Here is a 24543-nt window from a genome sequence, read left to right as displayed (position 1 = left end):
CCTAAGCCACGGGGGAGCCGGGGGCCACAGGGCTGGGCCGGCTGGGGTGGAAGGCTGGGACCTCCAGGGACCCCAAGTGGCAAATGTCTCCACAAAGGCACCCACACCCAGCTGCCATGGCTGATGTGTGGTGTGTTGCTGGACACACACACCTCCTAAATGCCGCTGTCAGCTCAGCGTGGCTGGGGTGGGCCAGGGCACAGGCGTCTCTCGTGGCCACCATGGCTGCCGGGCTGAGACGGTCTGAGCCGCCCACACGGCCCAGGATGCCCCGCTCGTGTGGATGGAAGCTGCTGTCTGGGGGGGGGTCTGTGTGGCTGTGCCCGGGGCAGGGTTACCCCTCCAGGGCGCTGCCCACCTGTCACTGCCCGCAGCACGCCCCCTCGGAGAGGCCACCGCTTACAAAAGAGCTCTTTATTCCACACTGCCCCAGTATTTTTACACAAGTAAAATAAAATGCTTTTTTTTTTCTTTTTTTCTGTATCTCGCGGGCCGGCGGGAGGCAGTGTTCTGGAACAAACACTGCCGCTGCTCCCTGTAAACATGATGGCGTGGAGATGGGTCTGGGGGGGTCAGGGGAGGAAGGCGTCCATCAGGGAGGGCCTGGCTGCCCCTCGGGCCTGCTCCCGGTGCTGGCTGGCAGCACGGAGGCGACCCCGTATGTACACACCCCTGGCTGCGGAGGGAGGAAGGCCTTGCTCTCCACCGGGTGGGGGTGGGGGGGCTGGTCAGCAGGGCCTGAGCACGGTCCACAGTGCCAGCGCCAGGCCGAGCGGGGCGAGGCTGCAGGCGAGGCCGGGAAGGGCCCCCGAGCCCTCTGCCTCGCCCGCGCCCCCGCTGCCCGCCTGGCCCAGATGGCACTGGCTGCGGGTACGGTTCTTCCGGGAGCAGCCCGGCCTCCGGCGGCGGGGCCCCACGGTGGGGAGGCCCGGTGGCCCCGAGCCCTGGGGCCGCAGCCCGGTGAGCGGGGGCTCGGCCGAGCCGGGCAGGGTCCCGAAGGGGGAGTCGTTGATGTGCCTGGGGCCGGAGCTGTTGCCCGCGGGGCTGTCGCCGCCGGGCGGCGGCACCCGTCCCTTGAGCGCATTGCCCGCCGAGGCCGGGCTCCCGGCCTCCAGCACCGAGGCCTTGTCGGCGGCGTCCGGCTGGCAGCACTTGGGGAGCCCCAGCAGCGGCTCGTCGGCGCCGGTCCAGGCGGCGCGGGAGGCGCAGCCCTCCAGGTCCGCGGCCGCCAGGCGCTTGAGGTCCCGGCCGGCCAGGCGGCGGGGCAGGCTGCAGGGCAGCTCGGACGAGGAGCCGCGGAACTGGCGCAGCCAGGCCCAGAGCGGGCGGGCCCGGCAGTCGCACACCCAGGGGTTGTCGTTGAGCCGCAGGTACTGCAGGGCGCGCAGGGGCGCCAGGGCCTCGGCGGGCAGCGCCGAGAGGTTGTTGGCGAACAGGTAGAGCGTCATGAGGCGGCCGAGGTCGCGGAAGGCGTGCGGGTGCACGCGGGCCACGCGGTTCTGGTGCAGCAGGAGGCGGTCGAGGCTGTGCAGGCCGCGCAGGGCGCGCTCGGGCACGCTGGGGATGCGGTTGCCATGCAGGAAGAGGTGCGTGAGGTTGCCCAGGTCTCGGAAGGCGTCGTCGGGCAGCGCCTGCAGCCCGTTGTCCTGCAGGTAGAGGTACTGCAGGGCGGCCAGGCCTCGGAACAGGCCGGGGCCCAGCTCCCGCAGGCCGCAGCGGTCCAGGTGCAGCGTGTGCAGGCGGCCCAGGCCGCGGAAGGTGGCGGGGTCCACGGCGCGCAGCTGCCCGTTGTCGCTGAGGTCCAGCTGCTCCAGGAGGGCCAGGCCGGCGAAGGCGGTGGCGTCGATGCGGGTGAGCGCGTTCGAGTGCAGCCACAGGATGGTGAGGTTGCGGCAGGCGCGGAAGGCGGCGGCCGGCACCTGGGCGATGCGGTTGCCGTGCAGGAAGACGCGCTGGCTGGCGGCGGGGATGTCGTCGGGCACGGCCTGGAGGCCCTGCTGGGGGCAGCCCGTGGTCACCTTGGGCTCGTCGTAGCACACGCAGGCCCCGGGGCACGGGGCCGCCACCCGCCACACCTGCAGCCACACCACCCAGGCCAGCAGCCGGCTCCCTGTGGGCGGAAGAGAGGGCGGTTAGCGGGCAGGGAGCCCTGAGTGGGGCGGGGGTTGTGCTGGGCGGCCAGGCTGCCCCAGGGGACATGCGGTCACCCCTGGGAGCTCAGGGGCTGTGAGGTCCCCTGGGGGGCCTGCCATGTGGAACCTGCTAGGGCCGTGGTCGGCAAACCGCGGCTCTCGAGCCACATGCGGCTCTTTGGCCCCTTGAGTGTGGCTCTTCCACAAAGTACCACAGCCTGGGCGAGTCTGTTTTGAAGAAGTGGCGTTAGAAGAAGTTTAAGTTTAAAAAAAAAAAAAGTGGCTCTCAAAAGAAATTTATTTAAAAAAAAATATATATATATTTTATTGATTTTTTTACAGAGAGGAAGGGGGAGAGGAATAGAGAGTTAGAAACATCGATGAGAGAGAGTCATCGATCAGTTGCCTCTTGCACACCCCCCACCGGGGATGTGCCCGCAACCAAGGTACATGCCCTTGACGGGAATCGAACCTGGGACCCTTTTGTCTGAAGCCCGATGCTCTATCCACTGAGCCAAACCAGTTAGGGCTCAAAAGAAACGTCAATCGTTTGTACTGTTGCTGTTTGGCTCTGTGGACTCATGAGTTTGCCGACCACGGTGCTAGGGGATCGTAAGTTCCCCGGAAGAGGCTAAGGCCTGGAGCTGGAGGCCGGTATTCCAACCTCGGTCAGCAACGAGCTCCAAGAGCAGGTGCCACCAGTGCCAGCCCGGAGGCACGTCAGTGACTCGCCTTTGGGACCCTGCCCGGTGTGGCTGAGTCCCTGCTGGCGGCACCGAGGCCCAGGCTCCACGCCACCAGGGAGGGCCCTCGGGGTTAGCCAGGGCCTGGCCGGGGCCCCCTTGCAGGCCTGCCGAGACGGACACACACCTGCAGACACCTTCTCGGGCTCCAGCAAACAGCCCCTGGGTCCCAGCGCTGTCCTTGGCCTGCCCCCTGCCCCACTGGCCCTCAGGCCAGGCTGGGAGGGAGAGGCTCTGGCCATCCCTCGAGGGCCAGCCTGGCAGAGTGCTTCCGGGGAGCCCTGAGCTGAGGGTCCTGCTCAGGTCCGCCAGGCAGTCAGCTGCTGGGCCCCCTCTTAGGCTATCCAAGGCGGGGCGGGGGGGGGGGGGAGCTGTGGCTCAGACTCTGGGCCCTGCCCAGGCCACCGGAGACAATTCTAAGGATGCCTCCCCCCACCAGGAGCTGTGCTTAATGAGGAAACGGCAGGCACCTGGCCGCGCCCCCGGTGGTCTTCCTCGGGGGCCCCACATTCCACCCACTGGGCCCCAGCAACCCTATCACGGGGTCAGGAGGCCGGACACCTGAGGGCAGGTGGGTCCAGGGCTCAGAAAGGCGAGCCCCCCTCCAGGCAGAGTGTCTGGAGCATGAGCGTCTGGATCAGCCCAGGCAGACAGGACCCAGCAGGGATAGGGGGCCCCAAGGTCATGGCTCCGGGTGGGGGAAGATAGCCTCGGGTCCTCTCCTCTCCACGCACAGCTGCGCGGAGAGCGTCCGGCCTTGGCATGCAACCCCTGCAGCCTCCTCTCAGCCTCGTTTGCTGCTTGGTCTCCTCCCCAGCTGAGCAGCTCACCCCTTACCAGCCCAGCGATCCCTGCACAACCCCAACCGCCCTCAACCCCCCTTCCTGCCCAGGCAGGCCCTCAGCGCGCCCTACTCCAGCCCCAGGGGGCTACACCCCATTCTTCCTCCCCCGCTGAGGGGCCAGGCATACCAGGGGCCTCCCCAGTGACCTACCCTGGGCAGGAGGCCCCTCTGGCACGGATGCACCCGGCCCCGGTCCCGCCAGCTGAGCTCAGGGCCTATCATCGGCCCCGTCAGAGCTCCCCTCTGCGCATGCTGAAGGTCCTCTCTGCCTCCGGGAGTGAGTCTATTAAAATGGGACGCCCCCCCCCCCCCCCCCGGGAGGGCTACGGCTTATCAGCTAACATGCGAGTTATCAGCTAACACCTGCCCTGACAGCCAACACCTTCCTTGGCAGCTGGCTGAGCGCAGGATTCTGCAGACACGAGCGGGACTAAGCGCTGGGGCTGGAGCCAGGAGGGAGGAAGGAGAGGACCATAGGCTAGCGTCCCCCACCCCGAGCCATGACCTTGGGGGTCCCCCCCTCCCCCCCCCTCCTGGGTTCTCTCTCCCGGGGCTGGTCCAGACGCCCACCTTCAGCTCAGAGTCTCTCAGCAAACTGGCATGTACAGGGGTCACAGGGGTGTGCCCTCCTGGACTCTGGTCCCCAGGTCCTGGATGCCCCCTCCCCACAGTCAAGGGGACCTTCTGTGTCCGCGGTCAGCTGCTGGGGACATAGCAGCCTCAGGACAGGGATCCAGAGAAACAGGCCAGGCCCAAGATTCCCCCCTCAAGCCCTGGGCACCCCTCCTGGCTGGCCATGGGCGGGAGGCGGAGGGGTGCCCTGGCTGAGGTCTGTTTGCACAGCTGACACCCTCTGCTCGGGAAGTCAGGCCTCTCGCCTGCTGTCACGGGGTGTAACTGTGCTAGGAAAACACCCTTCCATTCTCCGAGGCCTCGGTGGGGGTGGGGGGAGGGGGGTGCGGGAACTCACCCCCCGGGCCAGGCTCTGAGCCCCCCTCAGCACCGAGGGCAGGCCACACCATGTCTCCGCCATGCCACCAGACATGCCACTGACCAGGCCACACCCCGCCGGCCCGCTAGGTCCCCAGCCACCCATCAGGACCGCGCCTGCCACCTCCCCCGCCCCGTGCCCGTGGCTCCGGGGCCGGCAGCCGTGGTGTGTGAACTTGGGTGGTGTCAGGTTCAGCTGACTTCCCTCTGGCCTCCAGCCCTCGCCAGCCCTGGCCACCTCGGGAGACTTGAGCTCGGGACTATATCCGGGCAAGGTTCCCGAGCTAAGCTGCCCCGCCCTGGGAGTGGCTGGCAGAGCGGCCCAGTGGCCCAGCCCTGCCAGGAAGCGGGCATCGGGCGCAGAGACACAGCTCCACTCTCGCCGAGCCAATTGCTTTCCAGAAACCAACTTCTGAGGCTCCGTCCTCGCGCGCGCGGGCCCCGCCGCCAACGCCGGGGCGGGCGGTGGGCTCTCTCCTCGCAGCAGCTACAGTAATTGGCTCCAACCCGGCCCCCCTTGGGGCCTGCCCGCTGGTCTCCATGGCAACCCCTCTGCTGAGCAAGCATAAGGGGGCATTTTTTTTTATGAGATAATCAAACCCAACTTTGCGGTGTGGGTTCGCATTCCCCGTGGGGGGCTGGGGATGCCGGAGCCCAAGCCGGGAAGTGGGAAGCCATCTCCGGACCCCACCCATCCCGGGGGCTGGACCCAGTCACTCCCCTGGACCCCTCCCACACCCACTGTGGACTGCCACCCCTAAGCGGCCTTCCCGGTCCTGTCTCCCCATCCCATCCTTCCACCTGTCTCCTCAGCCTCTCCCTCCACCCTGTCCTCCGTCTTCCCCAGCCTCTGCAGCTCCCCCCCCCCCCCCCCCCCCCCTGCACCAGGCCTTTCTGCCTCTGGGTCTGTACTCTCGCTGGTCCCATCTGCCCTTCAGAGGCCCCAGGCTGCCCCCTGCCCCACCTGCCCGCTGGCTGCAGCCTGGCGGCCTGCCTGCCCTCAGCCTCCTCTCCCACCTGTGCCAGCCTCCCTGGGCCCTGGTCCTCAGTGAGCACCCAGTGCCAGTTTGCCTCCAGGCACGTATGGTGAGAAAACAGCCCTGCTGGGCTCTGGCTCACACACACACACACACACACACACACACACACACACGCACACACACGGGAGCCACGGCGCTCATGGGAAACCAGACCACAACCCGCCCCTCCAGAGCCCCCATGGCCGTCGTGACCCCACACCCGGCGGCCAGGCCACGGGAGCCGCCCACAAACCCAAACCGGCCTCGCAGGCCTCCGGGCCCCCCGAGCTGAAGAGCGAGCGGCCACTGTGTGACCCCGGCAGGAACGGGGCCCAGGCTGTGAGGACGTGGACAGGTGCCAGGGCACCTGGCTCCCTCCTGTGGCATTGGTGGCTGTGAGGGGACATCGCTGGGAAGGCTCTGAGCTGTTACCTGCACCCCCCCGCCCCCCCGGAGGCTGGGGCCAGTAGGCTGTAGAGGGGCTGGGCAGCCGAGCACAGTCAGGACATCGGCCGACTCAGGACCCTCTCGAACGCCAAAACCACCCGTGAAGGGTCACGGCCCCGACCGCAGTTTCCAGGCGGAACAGGAGCCATGGCTCAGCACACCGAGGCCAGAAATAGCTCCAGGCGGGGGTGGAGCCGGTGCTGGCCACAGGCGCAGGGGGTCAGGCTCGCACTCCTGCCCTCTGCCAGCCTCCACCAACCGGTCCTCCGTCTCCCGTCTGTCCCCCCTCGGTCTTCACTCACTTCTCACACTCGCCACCCACCTTCCGCCCGTCGGGGGCCCTCGGGCCTGTGCAGGGGCAGCGTGCATGCTCGATGCATTGCCCAGGCTCTTCCCCGACTCCAGGTGCCGGGGTGGGGTGAGTGACAGCAGCTGCAGGGGGGCAGCCCACCCTGGAAGGGGGGAAGGGGTGTGGCTGACACCCCTGCTGCCCGCTGTGCCCTTATTGGTCTTCTCAGGGCAGTGGCTGCAGGAGAGGGCCTGGTCCATATGGGCCAAGTCACCACCATGGCAGGAGGGTGCTGGAGCCAGGACTGGTTGGTTTCCGGCCAAGCTGTGTGCAGTGGGGGAAACTGAGGCCGGCCTGGGGGGAGCCTGCCCGCTGTCGCACTGAGACTCAGGCGGAGCCGGCAAGGCCGGCCTCCGGAATGCCCTTGGGCACGGGTGTGACCCAGGGCCAGCAGGCCAGGCCCAGACTAACTGTCTGCTAACTCCCCAAGAGGTCCAGCTAATTTACCCATTTGACAGCTGAGAAAACTGAGTTTTGGTCGGGGGGTGGGGGGAAGCCGCTCACTCACAGCCCCAGGTCAAGGAACAGTCCCGATGTCATGGCGCCAGGCCCGTGAGAGGCCTTGCTGGGCAGGAAAGGGTTAAAGCTCTCCTACCTTCCTACCCCCACCTTACCCATCATCCTCCCCTCAAACCCAAGCTCTGTTCTCCTGCAAAATCTCCAGCCAGGCCCACCCCTGGGAGGGGGGACAGCCCAAGGCCCCTCTCATGTCCAGGAAGCGGAGGCCAGCGGGGGAGGGGCCTGGCCCGCCTGGGCGGTGGAGGCCAGCGGGGGAGCCCCCCTGTGACTGAGGGAGGCCCCACCCACCCACTCACTCACCCTTCACTCACTTGGCAAAGCGCACCAGGGGCTGCGCCGGGCACCGAGGCCTGAGACGGGGGTGCAGACCCTGACTTGTGACAGCGTGACCCAGGATAGGATGAGCCACTGTGCCATGTGGCATTTCAGGTGTCACAGAGCCTCGAGCTGGCTCCTGATGTCAGAGGATGCCAGGTGAGGAGGCCTAGAGTAAGGTGACCAGACGCCCTGCTTTTGGCGGGGCGGTCCCGATTTTTAACAATTTGTCCCGCATCCCGCGCGCGCGGCGTTTTTAAAAAAGTCCAAAAGATTTAAAAGAATCTTTCCATAAATCGGGACTTTTTTAAAAAAATGCCACGGGACGCGGGATGAATTGTTAAAAATCGGGACTGTACCGCCAAAAGCAGGGCGTCTGGTCACCTTAGCTAAAGCCCACTGCCAGGGTCAAGGTCCAGGCTGATGGTCTGAAGATCAGGATCCCTGGCCTGGAGACTGGGACAAGGCTGGGCGGCTGGCCTGGAAGGCTCTGGAACCTCGCCCTGTCCAGCCCACAGGTCTCCCCCCGCCCGCCTCCCATGGCCCGCACTCAGGGAGACCCCCGCGAGGGGCAGGGGATCCTGGCATCTGGAGGCTCTGCCAGCTGAAGAGCCGTCCACCCTGGGGACTTGGCCGGCATCCCGTCCCCTCTAGCAGGCCACCAGCACACACCTGCTGCTAATTACCCGGAGAATTCTGCTTCCGCCGCCAGCTCATCAGTTTCCTGGCTAATTGGTTCCGACATCAGAGGACGGAGTCCCCAGAGAGCGCTCACGGAAAACCGGCCAGTGGCTGACATGCCCCTGCCCTGGCGGGGGGTGGGGTGTGGGGGCTCAGGAAAGGCGTGCTCCTGGTGCTAGGGCCTGGGATCTGCCTGGCTACGCACCTGCCCCACACCCAGCTGCTCGCCCTGACTCCTCCCCATCGCCAGCGCCAACAATGCTGGGTCCTGCCCTCCTCCCCATCCATCCATCCATCCATCCATCCATCCCTCTTCCCAGGACCCTGCACCTGCCACCTACACAGAGCTGACTCTGCTTGGGAGGCCCAGAGGGCACAATCTTGTGAGGGCCACGTGCAGGAGCACACAGTCAGGCTGCACACAGTAGGAGAGCACACGCAGAGTGCATGCTACATGAATGTACACTTCGGGCACATACTCGGGCACATGCTATGGGAATGCATATCTGGGGTGCATGCTGTAGGAACACACACACTCGGGGTTCACGCCATAGGACCACACACTTGGGGTGCGTGCCATAGGAGGACACAACAGGAGTGCGCTCTGGGGCCTTCTGTTGCCGAGGCCTGGGTGGGTCAGGGCCCTGGGGCAGCGAACAGCGGAGGGGTTGCTGTGGTGGGGAGGGGCGGGGCGGGGCAAAGACGGGAGCCCCTCCCAGCAGCAGGGCTGGTGGAGGAGGAGACAGGAGAAGACATGCTGTCGAGCCTGCAGCCCTTGTTAAACATCATCGACAAGGCAGGCAGGCGGGCGGGCGGCCTCGGCTCCGGCAGGGTTTATTCTGTACGAAAAGACAAGGGCGGATCCGGAAGGCCCTTGTCCTGCTGCCCTCCGGGATCAGCCCGTCCTGCCTCTCAGCTGCCTGGGCGGAGCGGCTGGGCTGCAGCCCTCCCGAGCGGTCCCAGGACGGCCACGCTCTCGCGGACACGGAGCAGGGGGCTCAGAGGCCCCGAGACGGAGCTGGGGTGGCAAAGGCGGGGGCAGCCCCGTGGAGACCGTGCAGAAGCCCAGGGCGGACTGGTGAGCGCCAGGGGTGGGGTGCTTTCCAAGGATCTGCCTTGCTCTGCACTGGGAAGGCTGCCATCGCCTTCCAGGGGGGGAGGGTGTGGAGGCAGGGGATGGCCTCCTCAGCCTGAGATCCTCCCCTTGGAGTCGCCACCGGCCAAGGCCAGGCAGCCAGACTGCAGCCCTCGTCAGAGCCAAGGGCCCTCGAATCTTCTACTCCACTGGCAACCAGCAAACCAGCCGGCCGGCTGCTGCCTATCGTGGCAAATAGCGTGTTGGGGGCAGGCAGTCCCACCTGCGTGCTTACTGTGTTTCCCAAACTTCTCTCATGATGAGGATCACCTGGTGGAGTTGTTAAACGACAGATGCCTGAGTCCCAACTAAGAAGTGCTAAACTGGAATTTTTGGGTACATATAGGTAAAATTGTATACTGTCTTAGAGTATGTATATGTTCCCAAAAATTCTAGTTTTTTGGGGGAACATATAGGTAAAATTGTAGTGCTTACAGCACTACTTAAGTATACAAGTTTACCTATATAGATAAAATTGTAGTGCTTACAGCACTAATTAAGTATACAATTTTACCTATATGTTCCCAAAAATTCTAGAATTTTTGGGAACATATAGGTAAAATTGTAGTGCTTACAGCACTAGTTACATATACAATTTACAAAAAAAAGTATACAATTTACATATAGATAAAACTGTAGTGCTTACAGCACTAGTTAAGTATACAACTACCTGTTCCCAAAAATTCCAGTTTAGCACTTCTTAGTTGGGACTCAGGAATCTGTCTTTTAACAACTCCACCAGGTGGTTCTCATCATGAAAGAAGTTTGGGAAACATTGCCTAGAGCAGTGTTTCCCAACCTTCTCTCATGATGAGAATCACCTGGTGGAGTTGTTAAAACACAGATTCCTGAATCCCAACTAAGAAGTGCTAAACTAGAATTTTTGGGAACATATAGGTAAAATTGTATACTTAACTAGTGCTCTAAGACAGATTTTATATACAGAGCACTAAGTTAGGTATGCAATTTTACCTATATGTTCTCAAAAATTCTAGTTTAGCACTTCTTAGTTGGGATTCAGGAATCTGTCTTTTAACAACTCCACCAGGTGATTCTCATTATGAGAGAAGTTTGGGAAACACTGCCTAGAGCTGCCCCAGCTGAGGGAGTGGTTCCGCATCTGCGTGACCCACACAGCTGTGATGACCTAGTGTTGGGCCATGTAGGGAAGTAGTTTGCCGGCCTGGCTCATGGTGGAAGCATGGGGAGCGCCTGCTGAACGTGGGGGTTGCTCCCTTCACCACGGCCTCACAGAGGTCACTCCAACACACCCCCTCCCCCGCCAACGAAAAGGAGACCGAGGGTCAGAGAAGGCCACTGTCCTGCCGAGGCCACACGGCAGGGATGGACAGGGCCTGGCAGCATCTCTCGGGGCTGGAGGGTGGTGAGGAGAGGAGGAGGTGAGCCTGAAACAGCCCACAGGTCAGAAGGAAAAACATGTATTTGGCTCAAGAGGCCGTGGGGGGAGGGCTGGCTATCAAACGCGCACAGAGAGGACAACTTAAAACACAGACAGAACCAGGCTGGCTGTGAGGGGAGAGGGAGGAGGGCTCCAGGCAGCGGGAGGAGGCACTGATCTCCAGACCCTAGGGTGGGGGAGGGGGGGAGGGTGTGGCGCTTCAGGGAGACGTGTCTATGAGGAAATAGTTTTGGGGGACAGGGGGCTCTGGGGCCACAGCCCCTCCACACCAATCTCGCCCCCCCCCCCCAGGATAATGTGCCCTCCTCTAGGGTGTCTGCAGCTCGCTGACCAACTCGCATTACACTGTCCAGTTGGGCTGGGAGGAGGGGAAGCAGCTGGTCAGTTCCCAGGAGGTCAGGGGTCAGGCCCAGCCTGATGGGGGTCACCGTCCCCTTTAAGAACAAAGATGGGACGGCTTGGATTAGGAAAGGAGAGAGGCACCAGGGTGTGGGGTCCCCTTGTGGCCAGGCTTCCCTGGCCCATCCTGCAGACCAGAATTCCGAAAGGAACGTGGACTGTGCAGGCTGCCATCACGTCAGCCATGTGCGAGGCCCCGGGGGTCCCAGGCAGCCGGGAGCTGACCCGGGGTCCCAGGAATGCAGCCAGCCTCGCGCGAGGACACGGAGCTCCAGGGCTGAGTGGTGGGCCGGTGCTGGCGGCCACCAGACACCCCTGAGCAGCCCAGTGGCCCGGGGACACCCCATTCCAGCACCTGTGCCTTATGCCACCCAGGGACCTCTCCTGTCAGTCCTCCGTCCCACCCCCAGCCTCACACAGCACCCACCACCAGTGGGGGGGGGGGCAACAGGAAGGAAGGGGAGAATTGGGGTCCTTGGCCTCCCTGGGAATAGCCCCAGGTGCAGGCTTCCCTCATTCCCGGTTTCACCACATCCCACAGCACAGTGAGGGGGTGACCGTCACCCCCACTCCTCAGACGAGGGCTCTGAGGCTCAGAGAGGTGAGGTGAGCACAGGGTCCCGGGCTCCACCCCACAGTCCCAGGAGGCCAGAGCAGGCCCTGATTCCCAGAGACCCACACAGCAGAAAGGGGCAGCTGACCCCAGCCCTGTAGTGGATCGGCATGCTCTGGGCTCCCGACCCCCACGGGGCCTTGTCCTCAGCCCGAGCCTTCTGTTCCCTGGACTGCTGAGGCGGGCCCTGGGGTCTGCAGCTTTGGGCTCGGTGCACCCCTCCCCAAGAGGCTGAGGAAGCTGCCGGCCCACACTGAGTCTGTTGGGGACATGAGGACGGCCATTGGGCCAGCACCCACCTCCCTGGGGCCCCAAGATGCCTCCAGCCTGGAAACCCCGCTAACCGCCCGCACCTGGGGCCCAGCCCCGTGGCCAGAGGGTTGTGCCTCCCCCGCGGCCGGTGTGGGCCTCTGCTAATCGGACCCGGGAAAGCCAGTCTCAGGTGAGGAGCCCCAGGGAGGGAGGCCCAGCTTCAGGGGTGGCATCCCGGAGCCTGGTTGACTGTCTGCTTGTCTCAAGGCGGCTCCAGCCGGGCCTGGCTGGCCCTGCTTCAGCCGGGAGAGGCGGGGTCTGGGTGGGAGGAGGGCGCAGCAGCCAGGCTGAGCTGCAAGCAACGCCTGGAGCCACTTCCCCGCCTCCGCCAACCTCAGCCTCCGCGGAGAGAACAGACTCCAGACAGGCCTGGAGGGAGCCCTGCCCGCCCTCAGCACTGAGTCAGGTCGCTGCTGCTTCTCAGGCAACCTTGGCACACTGGGCTCCCCTTCCTCTCCTACCCAGGGAGACGTGTTCGTCCCTGAGACCCACAGTGATGGGGCAAGGAACAGGGGATGGGGCTGTTCCCCTGAAGAAACACCTAGAGACAGGGGCGCCCCAACTGTGGCCCCTGCCCGGTGGCCCAAGCCCCGCCAGTCTCAGCAGAGCGTCCGGTCCCCGTTAGTGCCTCCCTCGCAGACGCGGCCAGGAGACCGGAAGTCTGGAAAGGGCGCCGATGGAGACAAGAGGGAGGATGGCTCTAGGAAGCCGAGACGAGCTGGGGAAACCTGATCAGTGTCCTTGTCGGGATAGAAAAGGATTTCCAACAAGAGCAGGGTGCCGTGAACAAGGAGCCATCGGAACACAGGAAGAGTGCCTGGGAGCTAAAAATAGGATTGCTAAAATAAAAATTTTTTAAAAATCAATAGAAGTGTTAGAAAACAAGGTCAAGGAAGTCTTAACAGAAAGAAAAGTGAAAGAGAAGGGGGGGAGGGGGGTGATGATGATATTCAGAAGACAAACGTGCAGGTCCAACATCTGTACACGGGGAGTTTCGGAAGCAGAAGACAGAAGAGGAAAAAGTCACCAAGGAAATAATCCCAGAGAATCTCCCGGAGCCGAGGACCCGGCCCTGCACTGGCCACGCCCCGAGCACAGCGAAGGACGTTCACGGAGCGGCCTGAGGCCTCGGGAGGCACCCGCAGGACAAGCCACGTGGCATCGGGCTTCTCCGCGGCACGCTGGGCGCCGACCTGCTCACTGCTGTGGTTTTAAAACCTCGAGGAGAAACGATTTTTAACGTGGAGTTCTGGACCGGGCCAATGCAGCCTGAACGGATGGCCGCCACGGAGGACTAATAGAGCGATTCCTCACCGCGCCTTCCTCAGGGACTGTGCTTCAGCCAAAATGGGACACAAACCCCGAAGGAGGAAAACACGGAGCCCAAGAAACGTTGGGTGATGAAGGGAAGTCCAGGGAGCTGTGAGGGGTGTGGTCCGCAGCTCCACGGCCCAGGTGGGGGTGGCAGGACAGAAGCCTGGGGCGAGACCTCCTTGGGGTAACACCAGAGGCCCCATAGAACGCCTGACGTGAAGAGTAAGCACATGAGGGTGGCAGCTAGGACAAGAGAGAGAAAAAAAAAAAGACAAAGGCAACTGTGAACTCCAGGAAAAACGAACGACCACACAAGAGGCGCAAGGAGCGTTTATTCACGTTGGACACAACTGGTTATGAATTTAACGGAAGGCAGCAAGACAGCCATGCTGGGCAGTGAGCTGAAGAAGGGGGCGCTGGGGGAGGAGCCATGCCAATGTGGAGGGAGCCACCGGGACAAATGCAGGATGAGGCAACAGCGGCTGCATTCTCTGAGGACTGATTTTCCAGACCAGCCTCTGAGGGCTTGGGGCGCAGGCGTTAAACTTTGAGCAGAATATATAGTTGACCACAGAGCTGCCTTTCTAAAAGGACTGCCCTGAAATCTCAGAGGTAGGGGTACATAAAAAGGGGAACATGCCGGGACCGGTTTGGCTCAGTGGATAGAGCGGCGGCCTGTGGACTGAAAGGTCCCGGGTTCGATTCCGGGCAAGGGCATGTACCTTGGTTGCGGGCACATCCCCAGTAGGGGGTGTGCAAGAGGCAGCTGATTGATGGTTCTCTCTCATCGATGTTTCTAACTCTCTATCCTTCTCTCTTCCTCTCTGTAAAAAATCAATAAAAATATATTTTAAAAAAATAAAAAATAAAAAAAAATAAAAAGGGGAACATAACGTGTGTTGGCCCGGAGGTGGAGGCGGACAGGGGTCAGAGGTGGGCGTCTCCCAGGTGCAGGGGAAAGTGGGGCTGAGGGTCCCAGCAGGGCATGGTCAGTACAGGCGCAGGGATGAGCCCCCCACGCTCCTCTTCAGTCCCTGCTCAGCCAAGGGTGGCCGGGGGGACCCCTCCCCCCAACCCTCCTGGTCCCAGAAGCCTCTGGAATCCAGACATTGGAAGGGACAGCTTCCAGCCTGAGAGTCCATCTATGCCCTTGGGCCCTCCACAGTCCAGCCGCCACGTCTCCTGACCCCTCCCCACCTCTGCCCTGCTCCCCTCTCGTAGATCTGAGCCCCCAACTCCGGACGGAGGACCCTCAGGCCCGGGGGAGGGTGCACCTGGGCCGTGGCTGAGCACACACAAGCTTCCTTTGGCTCCTGCGAGGAGGGTCCTAATCGTTGTCTCTGCAGCTGAACCCACAAGCGCCCGGGCAGGGGGGGGGGGGGCACGTGAATACGTAATTGCTCTTTTATTAACAAGTGATAAATTATTCCCGTATGATTGTGTGTGAGAACTCTTCCTTATTCGAAATCAGTTTGGGATGGGAACTGTTGGTGGCGGCTTCTCACCACGGAGGGTGGGAGAGGAAGGCGCCCGCTGCCTTCTGGAAAGCAGGTCAGAGTATTTCGGCTGCTTCCTGAGGCGGGTGCGCCCGGTGCTCCAGGCGGCAGGAGGGGGTCGGCTGCCCTGGGGGCGGGGCCAGGCAGGGTGGCCTCATTTTCTCGGTATTTGTCCTGGGGACAAGTAAGAGGTCGGGTGCAGGGACCCCAGCATGGTCTCTCCCCACCCCCCACACCAGCCGGAAACTCCAAAAGAAGCCTGGCAGCCCCCATCCAGGGCACAGGTGTCCCCGGAGCCAAGGATCCGGCTGGGGGAGGAGCCCCCAAAACCCAAGGCCTTGCTGGGACGGACCACCACAGGCATCAGCAGCCACGGCTGGGCCATCAGGGATTGGGGTGTGTGTGTGTGTGTGTGTGTGTGTGTGTGTGTGTGTGTGCGCGCGCACATGGGCAGGTCCTATTCCATTCAATCCGCCTTGGAACCCTGAGGACCCGAGCAGCTTGACCTTTCACCCCACAGAGGACCCAGCTGACCTCCCATACCTCCCCACCCCCGCAGACCATGGCTTGACTTTATTTAAGCCTGAAAAGGCATTGGCCTTTTCCCCAAAAAATTTTCCTAATGGTTTCACAACACCCTGCCCCCGTCTGCATTCCCCATTCCTTCCTCCTCTAGCTCAGCGCAGGAGGGAGGGTTGCGGGCATAAGCCCAGGCGCGGGTCAGACAGACCTGGTCCCCCGCCCAGTGCCGCTGGCAGGCCCAGCCTGCTCAGAGCAGCGCCCTTGGCCCAGGCCTCCATCTCTTCTGGTTAATGCACTCTTAAAGCCCTGCAACCCACTGGGCAGGCGGCCAGTGGCCTCCCTCCCTCCCAGGTCAGGCCCACAGGAAGCCAGACCCCACCTCCCCCTCCCTTCCCCTTCAGCTCCTCCCCCGCTGCCTCCCCCATAACCCTAGGGCTGCAGCAGGCCATGAGGCTGGCTCACCCCCAGCCCAGCCACTATGCCTTGCAAAGCTCAGACACCACCAGTGGCCTTGGCCTCTCGGGCCTGTCATCTGGGAAATGGGAGGTTGGGTCTGAGGACCTGGCCAATCCCCAGGGGTGGGGGAACTTTGCTGAGCCACCCCAGGGTCCCAAAGCCCCCCCCCACCTCCATCCGCTGCCAGGAGCCCCCTTCACCCTACGCCTTGCTGACCCATTTAACAGGTGCCTGCGCTGTTTGCGTCTATGGGTGCCCCTAAGGTCAGGTGACCAGATCGTCCAGGTGTTGGCGGGACAGTCCCGATTTCTAACAACTTTTCCCGCATCCCGCGGCGTTTTAAAAAAGTCCCGATTTTTGGAAACATTGGAAAGATTCTTTCCAAAAATCGGGACTTTTTTAAAAACGCAGCGGGACTCGGGAAAAATGGGTAGAAATCGGGACTGTCCCGCCAACACCTGGACGATCTGGTCACTCTTACCCTAAGGGCTTCCTGGGACGGCACCCCAGCTGGTGACCAGCACACAGTGGGAACTCCGTAAAGGCTTGCCACGTGAATGCAAGAAAAGCCCACCACGATGGGCACGTTCCAAGGCTGTGCGGACAGCATTCCCTGGGGATGCCCAGCCCGGGAGAATCCTCGGGGCGCTGGGTGGATTCGATGTAATGAGGTCCTGAGGTGGGATCCCATAATGGGATGCGTCCTTCTAGGAAGAGATGCAGGAGAGCTGGTCTTCGTTCCCTCCGCGGGAGACCCAGAAGGAAGGTGGCTGCCTGCAAGCCGGGGAGAGAGCCCTCACCAGGATCTGGCCCTGCTCGCCTGGCCTCTGACTTCCAGCCTCCAGAGAGAGGAGGAGACGTGCCTGTTGGTTAAGCCCCCTGTCTGTGGCAGTTTGCTATAACAGCCTGAGCGCATGAACACAACGCCTCTCTTAAAACTCTGCTGTATTTCTCCAGGTTTTCTAGAATGTGCACAAACCGGTAAGATCGGAAGTATCCTTAGTTTGTTCTATTCAGTCGTGTTGGCGCTGAACTGGACGGGGCAGCCCTGCCCTGGGAAAGGTGGGCGGGGCTGCCCGAGAGCAGCGGGATCCCTCCCCAAAGCCCTGAGCCTGGGGTCCCTGCCCAGGCCTCTGCCTCAGTGGGGCCTCAGGCAGGTCTCCCAACCTCCCGAACTCACCCCATCGCCTGGAAAGTGAAGATAACGGGAGCAGGCGCACAGTGAGGGCACAGGGAATGCCCCGCCCGCCTGCCCTGCGGGGGCATCCAAAAAGTGCCTCCTGTCGCCCCCAGCAGGGACCGAGGTCCCCATCGGACCGAGGGGAGATCAAGTCCCAGTTAGAAAGAGCATGCTGGTGCTTAACCCGGCCTTATCCAGGCCCTGGCAGGCAGGAGCCCTGGGCCTCGCCTTTGCTCACGTAGCACCCTCGGGACTGCCCCCTCTATCCTCAGACACCCCCCCCCCCCCCTGAAGGGCTGGCTCTTCTCCCCAGAACCCCTCCCTCACCTGCTCCCCTGCAGGAGTGATATGCGGGGCTCCTGGCCCCGCCTGGGCCTCAGGGCAATGTGGGGACAGTGAACACAGCATGGAAGTCTGCAGCCTCTCCCTCCCCCATCCCCACGCCTGGCCCCTTGTCCCTGAAGTGGGCGGGAATGCCTACTCAGGTGTCCTGGGATCTGGAGGTGGGGAGACGGGGCTCAGCGGGGAAATACACACACACACACACACACACACACACACACACACACACACGCTGCTGCCACCCACCCCAGGCCAGGCCCAGGCAGCAGGTGAAGAATGAAGACCATCAGGGCCACCACTGTCTCGGCCACGATGGGGCCTCTGGGTGACATCCAGGAGGTACGTCGACAGAATATATATATATTTTTTTTATGGGGAGAGTTTTTCTTTTGCTAATTTTCAAACAGGAAGCCGAACACTTGTCACACCTGTCCCCGCGTCAGCCTCTGCCTGACACAAATTGGGGCCGAGGCGGGGAGATGAAAGACGGCCTGGCCAGGCGGGGGTGCGGAGCCGCGCGCCGCCCCAGCTGGGAGCATGCGGGGCCGTGGCCTGGCTTCCCGCTGCAGCTGGGCAGGGGCAGCCTCCACCGCATCCACGGCCCCAAGAGCCCTAGCCCCTGCCCCCCTCCTCCCCCCTGCTTTTCTCTTGGCCCCACAGGCTCTCCACCTGCCCCCCATCTCCCTCCTCCTCTAGGGCCACCCTGGACCCACCAGAGGCCCCAGCGCCCAGCCCCAGGCAGTGGACTTTCCCAGAGTATTCAAGCTTCTGCCCCCTGCCCCGTCACCTCCCCGTCAGCCAGCAGCTCCAGCACCTTTAAAATATAGATATATATGCAAATGTAAGAGAGAAGGTAGAGAGAGAGAGAGATAGACACAGCCATGATGAAAGAGAATCATTGATCAGCTGCCTCCTGCACACCCCACACTGAGGATTGAGCCCGCAACCTGGAACCGTGACCTCCTGGTTCATAGGTGGACCCTCAGCCACTGAGCCACTGAGGCTGGGCATCCGGCACCTCTTTAAGACCTAGGGCCAGTGTGACCTGAGGGCAGAGGGGGGGGGGGAGGGGTCCAGTGGGGGCCCTGCCAACACCCACAGAGTATTTTTCTCTCCTGCAGACCTTGTGGGCTTTGGAGTGTCTCCTTGGAACCTGGGGGGCCTTCAGGGTGGAAGGTGTCTCAGAATCTTCTAGGAGATCCTGCTGCCCGACACAGGGCCGGCCTGGAAATAGTGCCGGAAAACACGCTTGAGAGGACGGAGGGAGAAGTGAGGGGCCTTTGGGGACCTGTCTAGAGCTCTCCCAGGCCACCACCGAGTGTGCACCCTGGCTAATCCACTGCGACGAAGAGTGTTTTCCCACCCACGAAGGCACTGAGTGACTGGGTCAGCAGCCGTGGGTGACAGAACGAGGCCCCTGGTGCCCAGGAGAGGATGGGTGTCGCCCAAGGTCACACAGCAAGCTGATGCCGCATGGGCGGGTCCAACAGCTGCCCGGTCTTGGAGGGGAGACTGCTGGCAGGCCCCGGAGCCTGCCCCATCTGGGCCCTGGCAGCAGGTGAATAGAGGCACCGTCTCAACAAGGTCACGGAGGCTGGCTGGGGCAGACGGAGGGCACGAGGCTGGGCTCAGGCGAGCGATCGAGCGAGCGAGGGGCAATCCGGGAGGGCTCCCGGGAGGAGGCGAGAGCCCCGGAGCCCCACCTCGGCCGGAGCCCCGCGGCACGCCGCCCGCGTCCTCGACGGGCCCCTTCCCGGCTCCAGCCTCAGCCTGACATTTCCCGTGACATTTGCTGCAAAGAAATAGAGTCATAAACCCAAAGGTTGAATTTGCACATTGCCTCCGCACTGCGCCGTCCCTCCGCCCACCGGGCGGGTGGCTGCAGGGCTTGTGGGAGGTGATGGCCCGCCCATTCCCGGTGCCCGGAGGCCCCTTTCCCAGTCCTTCCCCGGGACCCCCGTCACCTTTCCCCGAAACAAGCTTGTGCTGCCCAGGGAGGAAAGGGGGGGCCCGGAGGAGCCCTCCCCACCCCATGGGCAAACCCGAAGCCCTGAGGCACCCTCTGGTTCCGTGGCAGGCAAACCGCGGCTTGCGAGCCACATGCGGCTCTTTGGCCCCTTGAGTGTGGCTCTTCCGCAAAATACCACGGCCCCGGGCGAGTCTGTTTTTTGAAGAAGGGGCATTAGAAGAAGTTGAAGTTTATTTACTTTTTATTTATTTTTAAAAATATATTTTATTGATTTTCCGCAGGGAGGAAGGGAGAGGGATAGAGAGCTAGAAACGTCGGTGAGAGAGAAACATCGACCAGCTGCCTCCTGCAACCTCCCTCACCGGGGATGTGCCTGCAACCAAGGTACATGCCCTTGACAGGAATCGAACCTGGGACCTTTCAGTCCCCGGGCCGACGCCCTATCCACTGAGCCAAACCGGTTTCAGCAAGAAGTTTAAGTTTAAAAAAATTGGGCTCTCCAAAGAAATTTCCAATCGTTTGTCCTGTTGCTATCTGGCCCTGTGGACTCACTAGTTTGCCGGCGACTGCTCTGGTCCAAGGCGCGCTCCGTCAGCACCACTTAACCCAGCTGTGCCGAATCAGCTCGACGGCGTAACCCTGTTCCATCCCCACCAGCCTTCCCCGGGACGTCAATTCCACGCTGCGGATCCGTGGCAGGCAGGTAGGAAGGCCGGGTGCTGACCCGAGGGCTGGGGACCACCCCCAGGGCAGCGAGTGGGCTGCCTGAACCAAGCCGGACACCCCAGCCCCTCTACCCACGCTCCCCATGGCCCCACGGGCCCAGCTCCGCCTGCCAGGCCCACCTGGTCTCTGCCCGGGCAGCACCTCCCCACCATTCCTCTGGCTGGTCTGCCCGCTGCTGCCCTGCCTTTCAGCGACACCTCTGAGGCCTGGCTGTCCTTCCTGTGTGTGTGTGTGTGTGTGTGTGTGTGTGTGTGTGTGTGTGGTGGGGGCAGGAGGCTGTGGGAGCCTGCCTGGCGGCTCCTCCTCCATTCTCCTGCAGGAGGGCAGGGCCACAGGCCCACGTGGAGACAGGACTGTCGAGATAGCTGCAGGGAGAAGGCAGAGGCGATGGGAAGGGGCCAGCAGAGAGGTGGCTGGCAGAGCTGGGGCTGGAATCCTGATCACGATGGAGGCATATTCACTCGCTCACTCCCAGAGAAAAAAACGCAGAATCTGCTGCCCTGGAGAGGTTGGGAGGGGTCGGGATCCAGAGAGGGGGTGTGTGACCACACTTTCGGGGACCTAAGGGGGCCTCCATGTGTAGAGTGTATCTCCCATGCCCAGCCCCACAACCCCAGGGCAGAATGGGAGGCCAGGGCAGGTTCGTAGAAATAATGGCGCACCCTCGGGAGGGGACTCTGTACACGCACCGCTAAACCCCATGATGCACAAGAATAGCCCCGATGTGCAAAATGTTTAAAATACAGCGACAAAAGGAGAAACTGCAGCCCAAAACACCCGTATGGTGGGACCTGGCAGGCCCACGCACTCCAGCGATGGTGCCGGAAGATGCAGGGGGGTGGACAGCATGCTGTCCTCTGGCTAAGGCTTCCGTTTGCGGCTCTGCGACCAGCTGCCCTCCAAAGAATTTAGTCCTATAAACTCAGGAGGCCACAGGTCACGTCCCTTTCACGGCCTGGCTCCGAGGAGGGTCTGACGGTCCAGGAACGAATGAAGGAAGGAAGGAAGGAAGGAAGGGAAAAAATGAATGCGTAGCTGAAGGAGAGAATGTGTGGGCATCTGAATGAGCAAACCGGTGCAGAAGCAGGCAGGCTGCAGGGCAGGGGACACTGAGGGGTGCGGAGGATACAGAGGCTGGGCCCTGAGAGGGCAGCTGCAGGGGGTATGGCCACAGAGAGGGTCAGGCGGCCCTGGGGGGGGGACGGGGTCATGGGTCAGGGCCTACCAGCCTGGGGGTGGGGCACATGAAAGGTACTGACCAGGCCCAGTGAAAGGCGGAGGGAGGATGTCACTCCCTCCTTCCCACACTCGCGGACACCCCGGCTCCCTCACCCACCATTCACTCCTTCGGTAAGCTCCCCCATTCATCACGGAACACCTTCCCTGCGCTGCTTTCCTGACCCCTTTCCAGATGCACAGACCGGGGCTCCGAGGAGACTTTCTGGCAGCGGGCCCAGCGGAGCGGGGAGCTCATCCCTGGGGCGGGGGTGGATTCCTTCCGCTCCGCCAGCCCAGCCAGCCCAGCCGGGACCCTCCTGGTGCTGCACCAGCTGCCAGACAAGGCTAAGCTACGGAGCCACGGATTCAAGGCCAGGGCAGGAAGCGAGGAGGGGCCTGCCTGCCTGGGGGTGAGCGGAGTTTCGAGGCCTGGGGGCAGCAGAGGGAAGAGGAACGGGAGTCAGAAAAGGTGGGGGGGGGGGGGGGGGGAGGCCCAGCACAGGCCCCCCTGGGACAAGAGAACTTCCGGAGGCCCCTCCCCACCCTCTCTCTCCCCTCCCACACATCCCACAAGCCCTCCTGCTTGTGGAGACCCACTGGGCTGACTTCCCTGAGCCTCTCTCCCTTTCCTCCGCCCGCCCCTGCCCCGGCCGCAGCTTCCGGGACCACAAGGAGGGGGCCAGTCCAGGCGACAGGACCCGGGCTGCCCGGGAATCTTCCGTAGAGAGGAACAGAGGTTCCGGGGTTCTGCAGGCTTCCTGCCGGCGAGGGGCAGAGCAAAGATGCTGCGCCAGCCTGGGAGATGCGTAGGTGGCTCCCGCCCACCCACGGAGTGCCCTCTCCCTCCCTACCCCCCTGCCTGCCGTGTTCCCCTCTGCAACCCCCCTTGCCTTTTAGGGGCCTTTATCCCCCTCAGGAAACAGGAGGGAGGGGCCCTGTGGGCATGCAGGACTTCCCTACACGGGAATGGCTGACCGGTGAATGGTGGTCTTTTGGGTATTTTTAAGGTAAAGAGACTTGCGGTCAGAACTCACTGGGGGCCTCGGCCTTAAAGTGCCCCCAACAACCACCGAGGGAAGCCTGGTGCCTGGCCCATGTCACAAATGAGGAGACTGAGGCATGGCGTGGTGAACTGTCACACTCAAGGTCACAGGCCCCAGCGGGTGGCGGAGCCAGGACCCACCCCACATCCAGGCCACTGCTGTTTTGCCATCCCACCCTCAGGAGCCAGGAACCATCACCGCCTGCCTGGTCCTGGAGGGGGAGCTGGCTCCTTCCTCACAGATGGAAAGACAGGCGGAGACAAAGGGGCGTGGCCAGCCTCACCGCCTGTCCCGTCCTGGGACCCACCCTCACGCGCCTTATCCGAGTGACTGGCTTGTCCCTATTCTGCAGGCAAGGATACTGATGGTGGCAGGGGAGCCGGCCGTGTGCCTCTGCCTCCCGGGGCCCTGGCCTGGAGTCCTCCTCACCACGGCGAGAGGGAGTCCCCCACACCCTCGTCTCAGAGCCCCACACCATGCCCGAGGTAGGTGACACACCATGGAACCCCTCACCATGGAGAGAGCGAGGCGCGAGGAGCAAAGGCTTCCTGAGGTCGCCCTGGGTCAGCCGTGGGGAGGGCACACTGTGCCTGCGCCCCGCTGAGCTGAGCAGCAGCCACCGCTGAGCATGCCGGGGCGTCCGGCCAATGTGTCCCTGCGCTGACCTCCAGATCTGAAGTGGGCTTTCCCTGCCCAGGTGGGTCCCAGCCCCACCTCGGCCACTACTGCCCCGCCATGGGGGAAGAGGAGGGGTGTCCAGGAGCCCTGTCACCTCACACCCGGGGCTGGGGCACTGCACTAGCCCCCAGCACACAGCCCCGAGGCCTCTGCTGCAGATCTGGCTGCAAAACCCGGCCACGGCCCACCCAGGTACACGGGGGCACCTACACCCGGAAGGAAAAAAAAAAAGCACATGCTGATGTGTCCACAGGCACATACAGTCATGCGTGCAGACACACATGTGCACACGCACACCAAGTTGCACATACACACACAGGCCTGAGGGGCTGCGGAGGGGAGACTCCCAGGACACGGGGCTGGCGGACAGAGTGGGACCAGGATCCTAGTGTAGACGGTTTCTCTCGCCTCCTCTCTCTGTGAGCTCCAGCTGCCCAGGGCCTCCCCCTTCACACGTGCATGGAGGCACAGGAGTGGGTCCTGTCGGGGGGCACCCATGCGTGTGATCCCAGCAAGCATGCTATGTACGTGTGTGTGTGTGTGTGTGTGGCCAGGGGTGTGCAGCCGGGGGGTGATGAGGCAGGTGTGCACCCATAGCATGTGTGCACGTGCACAACTGGGGCAGCCTGGCATGTGTGTGCACACGCGGTCGGCGAGGGTGCAGCCCTCCATGTCCACACGCGCACGTGTGAGGGAACGTGTGTGCAGCCTGCGGCACTGTGGACAGCAGCAGGGCAGCCCATGGGGGTGCGGGGGGAGCACTCTCCAGGCAGAGCAGGCAGTGGGGTCCCCAGCCCCCACTCTCAGGACTTCGTACCAGGCAGGGGGAGGGGGTCCCACGAGGGCTTCCAGGGAGGAGGCGCTGTGAGCTCCTCAGCCCAGCCCGCAGGGGCCCTTAGGCTGCGGCTATGGGGGTTTGGGATGACTGGCCTCCTGGAGGGGCAGCCCGAGCCCCGCACCCCATCCCTCTGCTGTTGCCAACGCCCCCATTCCTTCCGCTGACCCCAGAGACAGGAAGGTCCTGAGCTGAGTCCAGCGGGGCCAGGGTGCAGGAGGTTGATGCTGTCCACCCCCGCTGGGCACCACGTTTCCGCGCACATGGCCATTAACCCCCTCGTGGCCGGTTCGCTCCAGGGCTGGACCGCGCCCTTCCTTCCAGTCGGCAGCCTCCACCCCGGCCGCCCCGGCCCGGGCTTCAGGGGCCACCCCGACCCGCCGCCGCCGCCTCTGCCTCCGCCATCGCCGCCTCCAACTTTCCCGGGAAGCGGCAACTTTTCCTGCCGCCGCGGGCTCCGCCCTCCCGGGGCCGAGCCCCCGCGCGGCCCCAGACGGTGCACCACTGCGGTGGGTGGCCCTCGCCGCCGCCCGTGACCCTGCCGCTTTGCCCGGACAGCAGGGACCGGCTCCTGCGGCTCTGGGACCCCCCCCCCCCCCCCCCCTCGACTCCCCGCACCCCCACCCCACTCCCCGCACCCAGCGCCCCACCCAGCGGCCGGCCGGGGCGCGGCGGCGCGGCACTCACCTCCGCCGGGCGCCTTCCTCACCATCCTCGGGGTCGGGCGGGGCGCGTCGGGGACCGAAAGTCGCTTCGGGGCCGGCGCCCGTCTCCCCGCGGCCGGGGCCGCATCCAGGCGCCGCCGCTCCGGCCCGGCCCCGGCCCGGCCGCGGGACAAGGCTGGGC

The 24543-nt window shown here is 63.2% G+C and overlaps 1 protein-coding gene across 3 annotated transcripts; it reads right to left on the bottom strand.

Moving 5' to 3' along the window:
* Positions 1-728: 728 nt before the first annotated feature.
* RTN4R (reticulon 4 receptor) lies at positions 729-24543 on the bottom strand. 3 transcript variants are annotated; one of them, XM_045585484.1, is made up of 3 exons: positions 24385-24543; positions 969-2110; positions 729-935 (listed from the first exon to the last, which is right to left on the bottom strand). In XM_045585484.1, exons 1-3 carry the CDS (start codon positions 24407-24409, stop codon positions 729-731), a joined length of 1374 nt encoding a protein of 457 aa, XP_045441440.1. In that variant the 5' UTR covers positions 24410-24543. The 3 variants fall into 3 exon arrangements, with proteins under 3 accessions (XP_045441440.1, XP_045441441.1, XP_036305391.1); XM_045585485.1 differs by having other exon boundaries at positions 729-932; XM_036449498.2 differs by having other exon boundaries at positions 729-2110.

This window comes from Pipistrellus kuhlii, unplaced genomic scaffold, assembly GCF_014108245.1.
Source record: "Pipistrellus kuhlii isolate mPipKuh1 unplaced genomic scaffold, mPipKuh1.p scaffold_m20_p_20, whole genome shotgun sequence".
NCBI lineage: Eukaryota > Metazoa > Chordata > Mammalia > Chiroptera > Vespertilionidae > Pipistrellus > Pipistrellus kuhlii.
This window is presented reverse-complemented; position numbering and strand designations above follow the sequence as displayed.

Excerpts from the sequence above, each read along its gene's own strand:
- RTN4R (XM_036449498.2), bottom strand. The coding sequence starts at position 24,409 with ATGGTGAGGAAGGCGCCCGGCGGAG. Across the intron at positions 2,111-24,384 it reads GAGGAAGGCGCCCGGCGGAG|GGAGCCGGCTGCTGGCCTGG; the intron begins GTGAGTGCCGCG and ends TTCCGCCCACAG.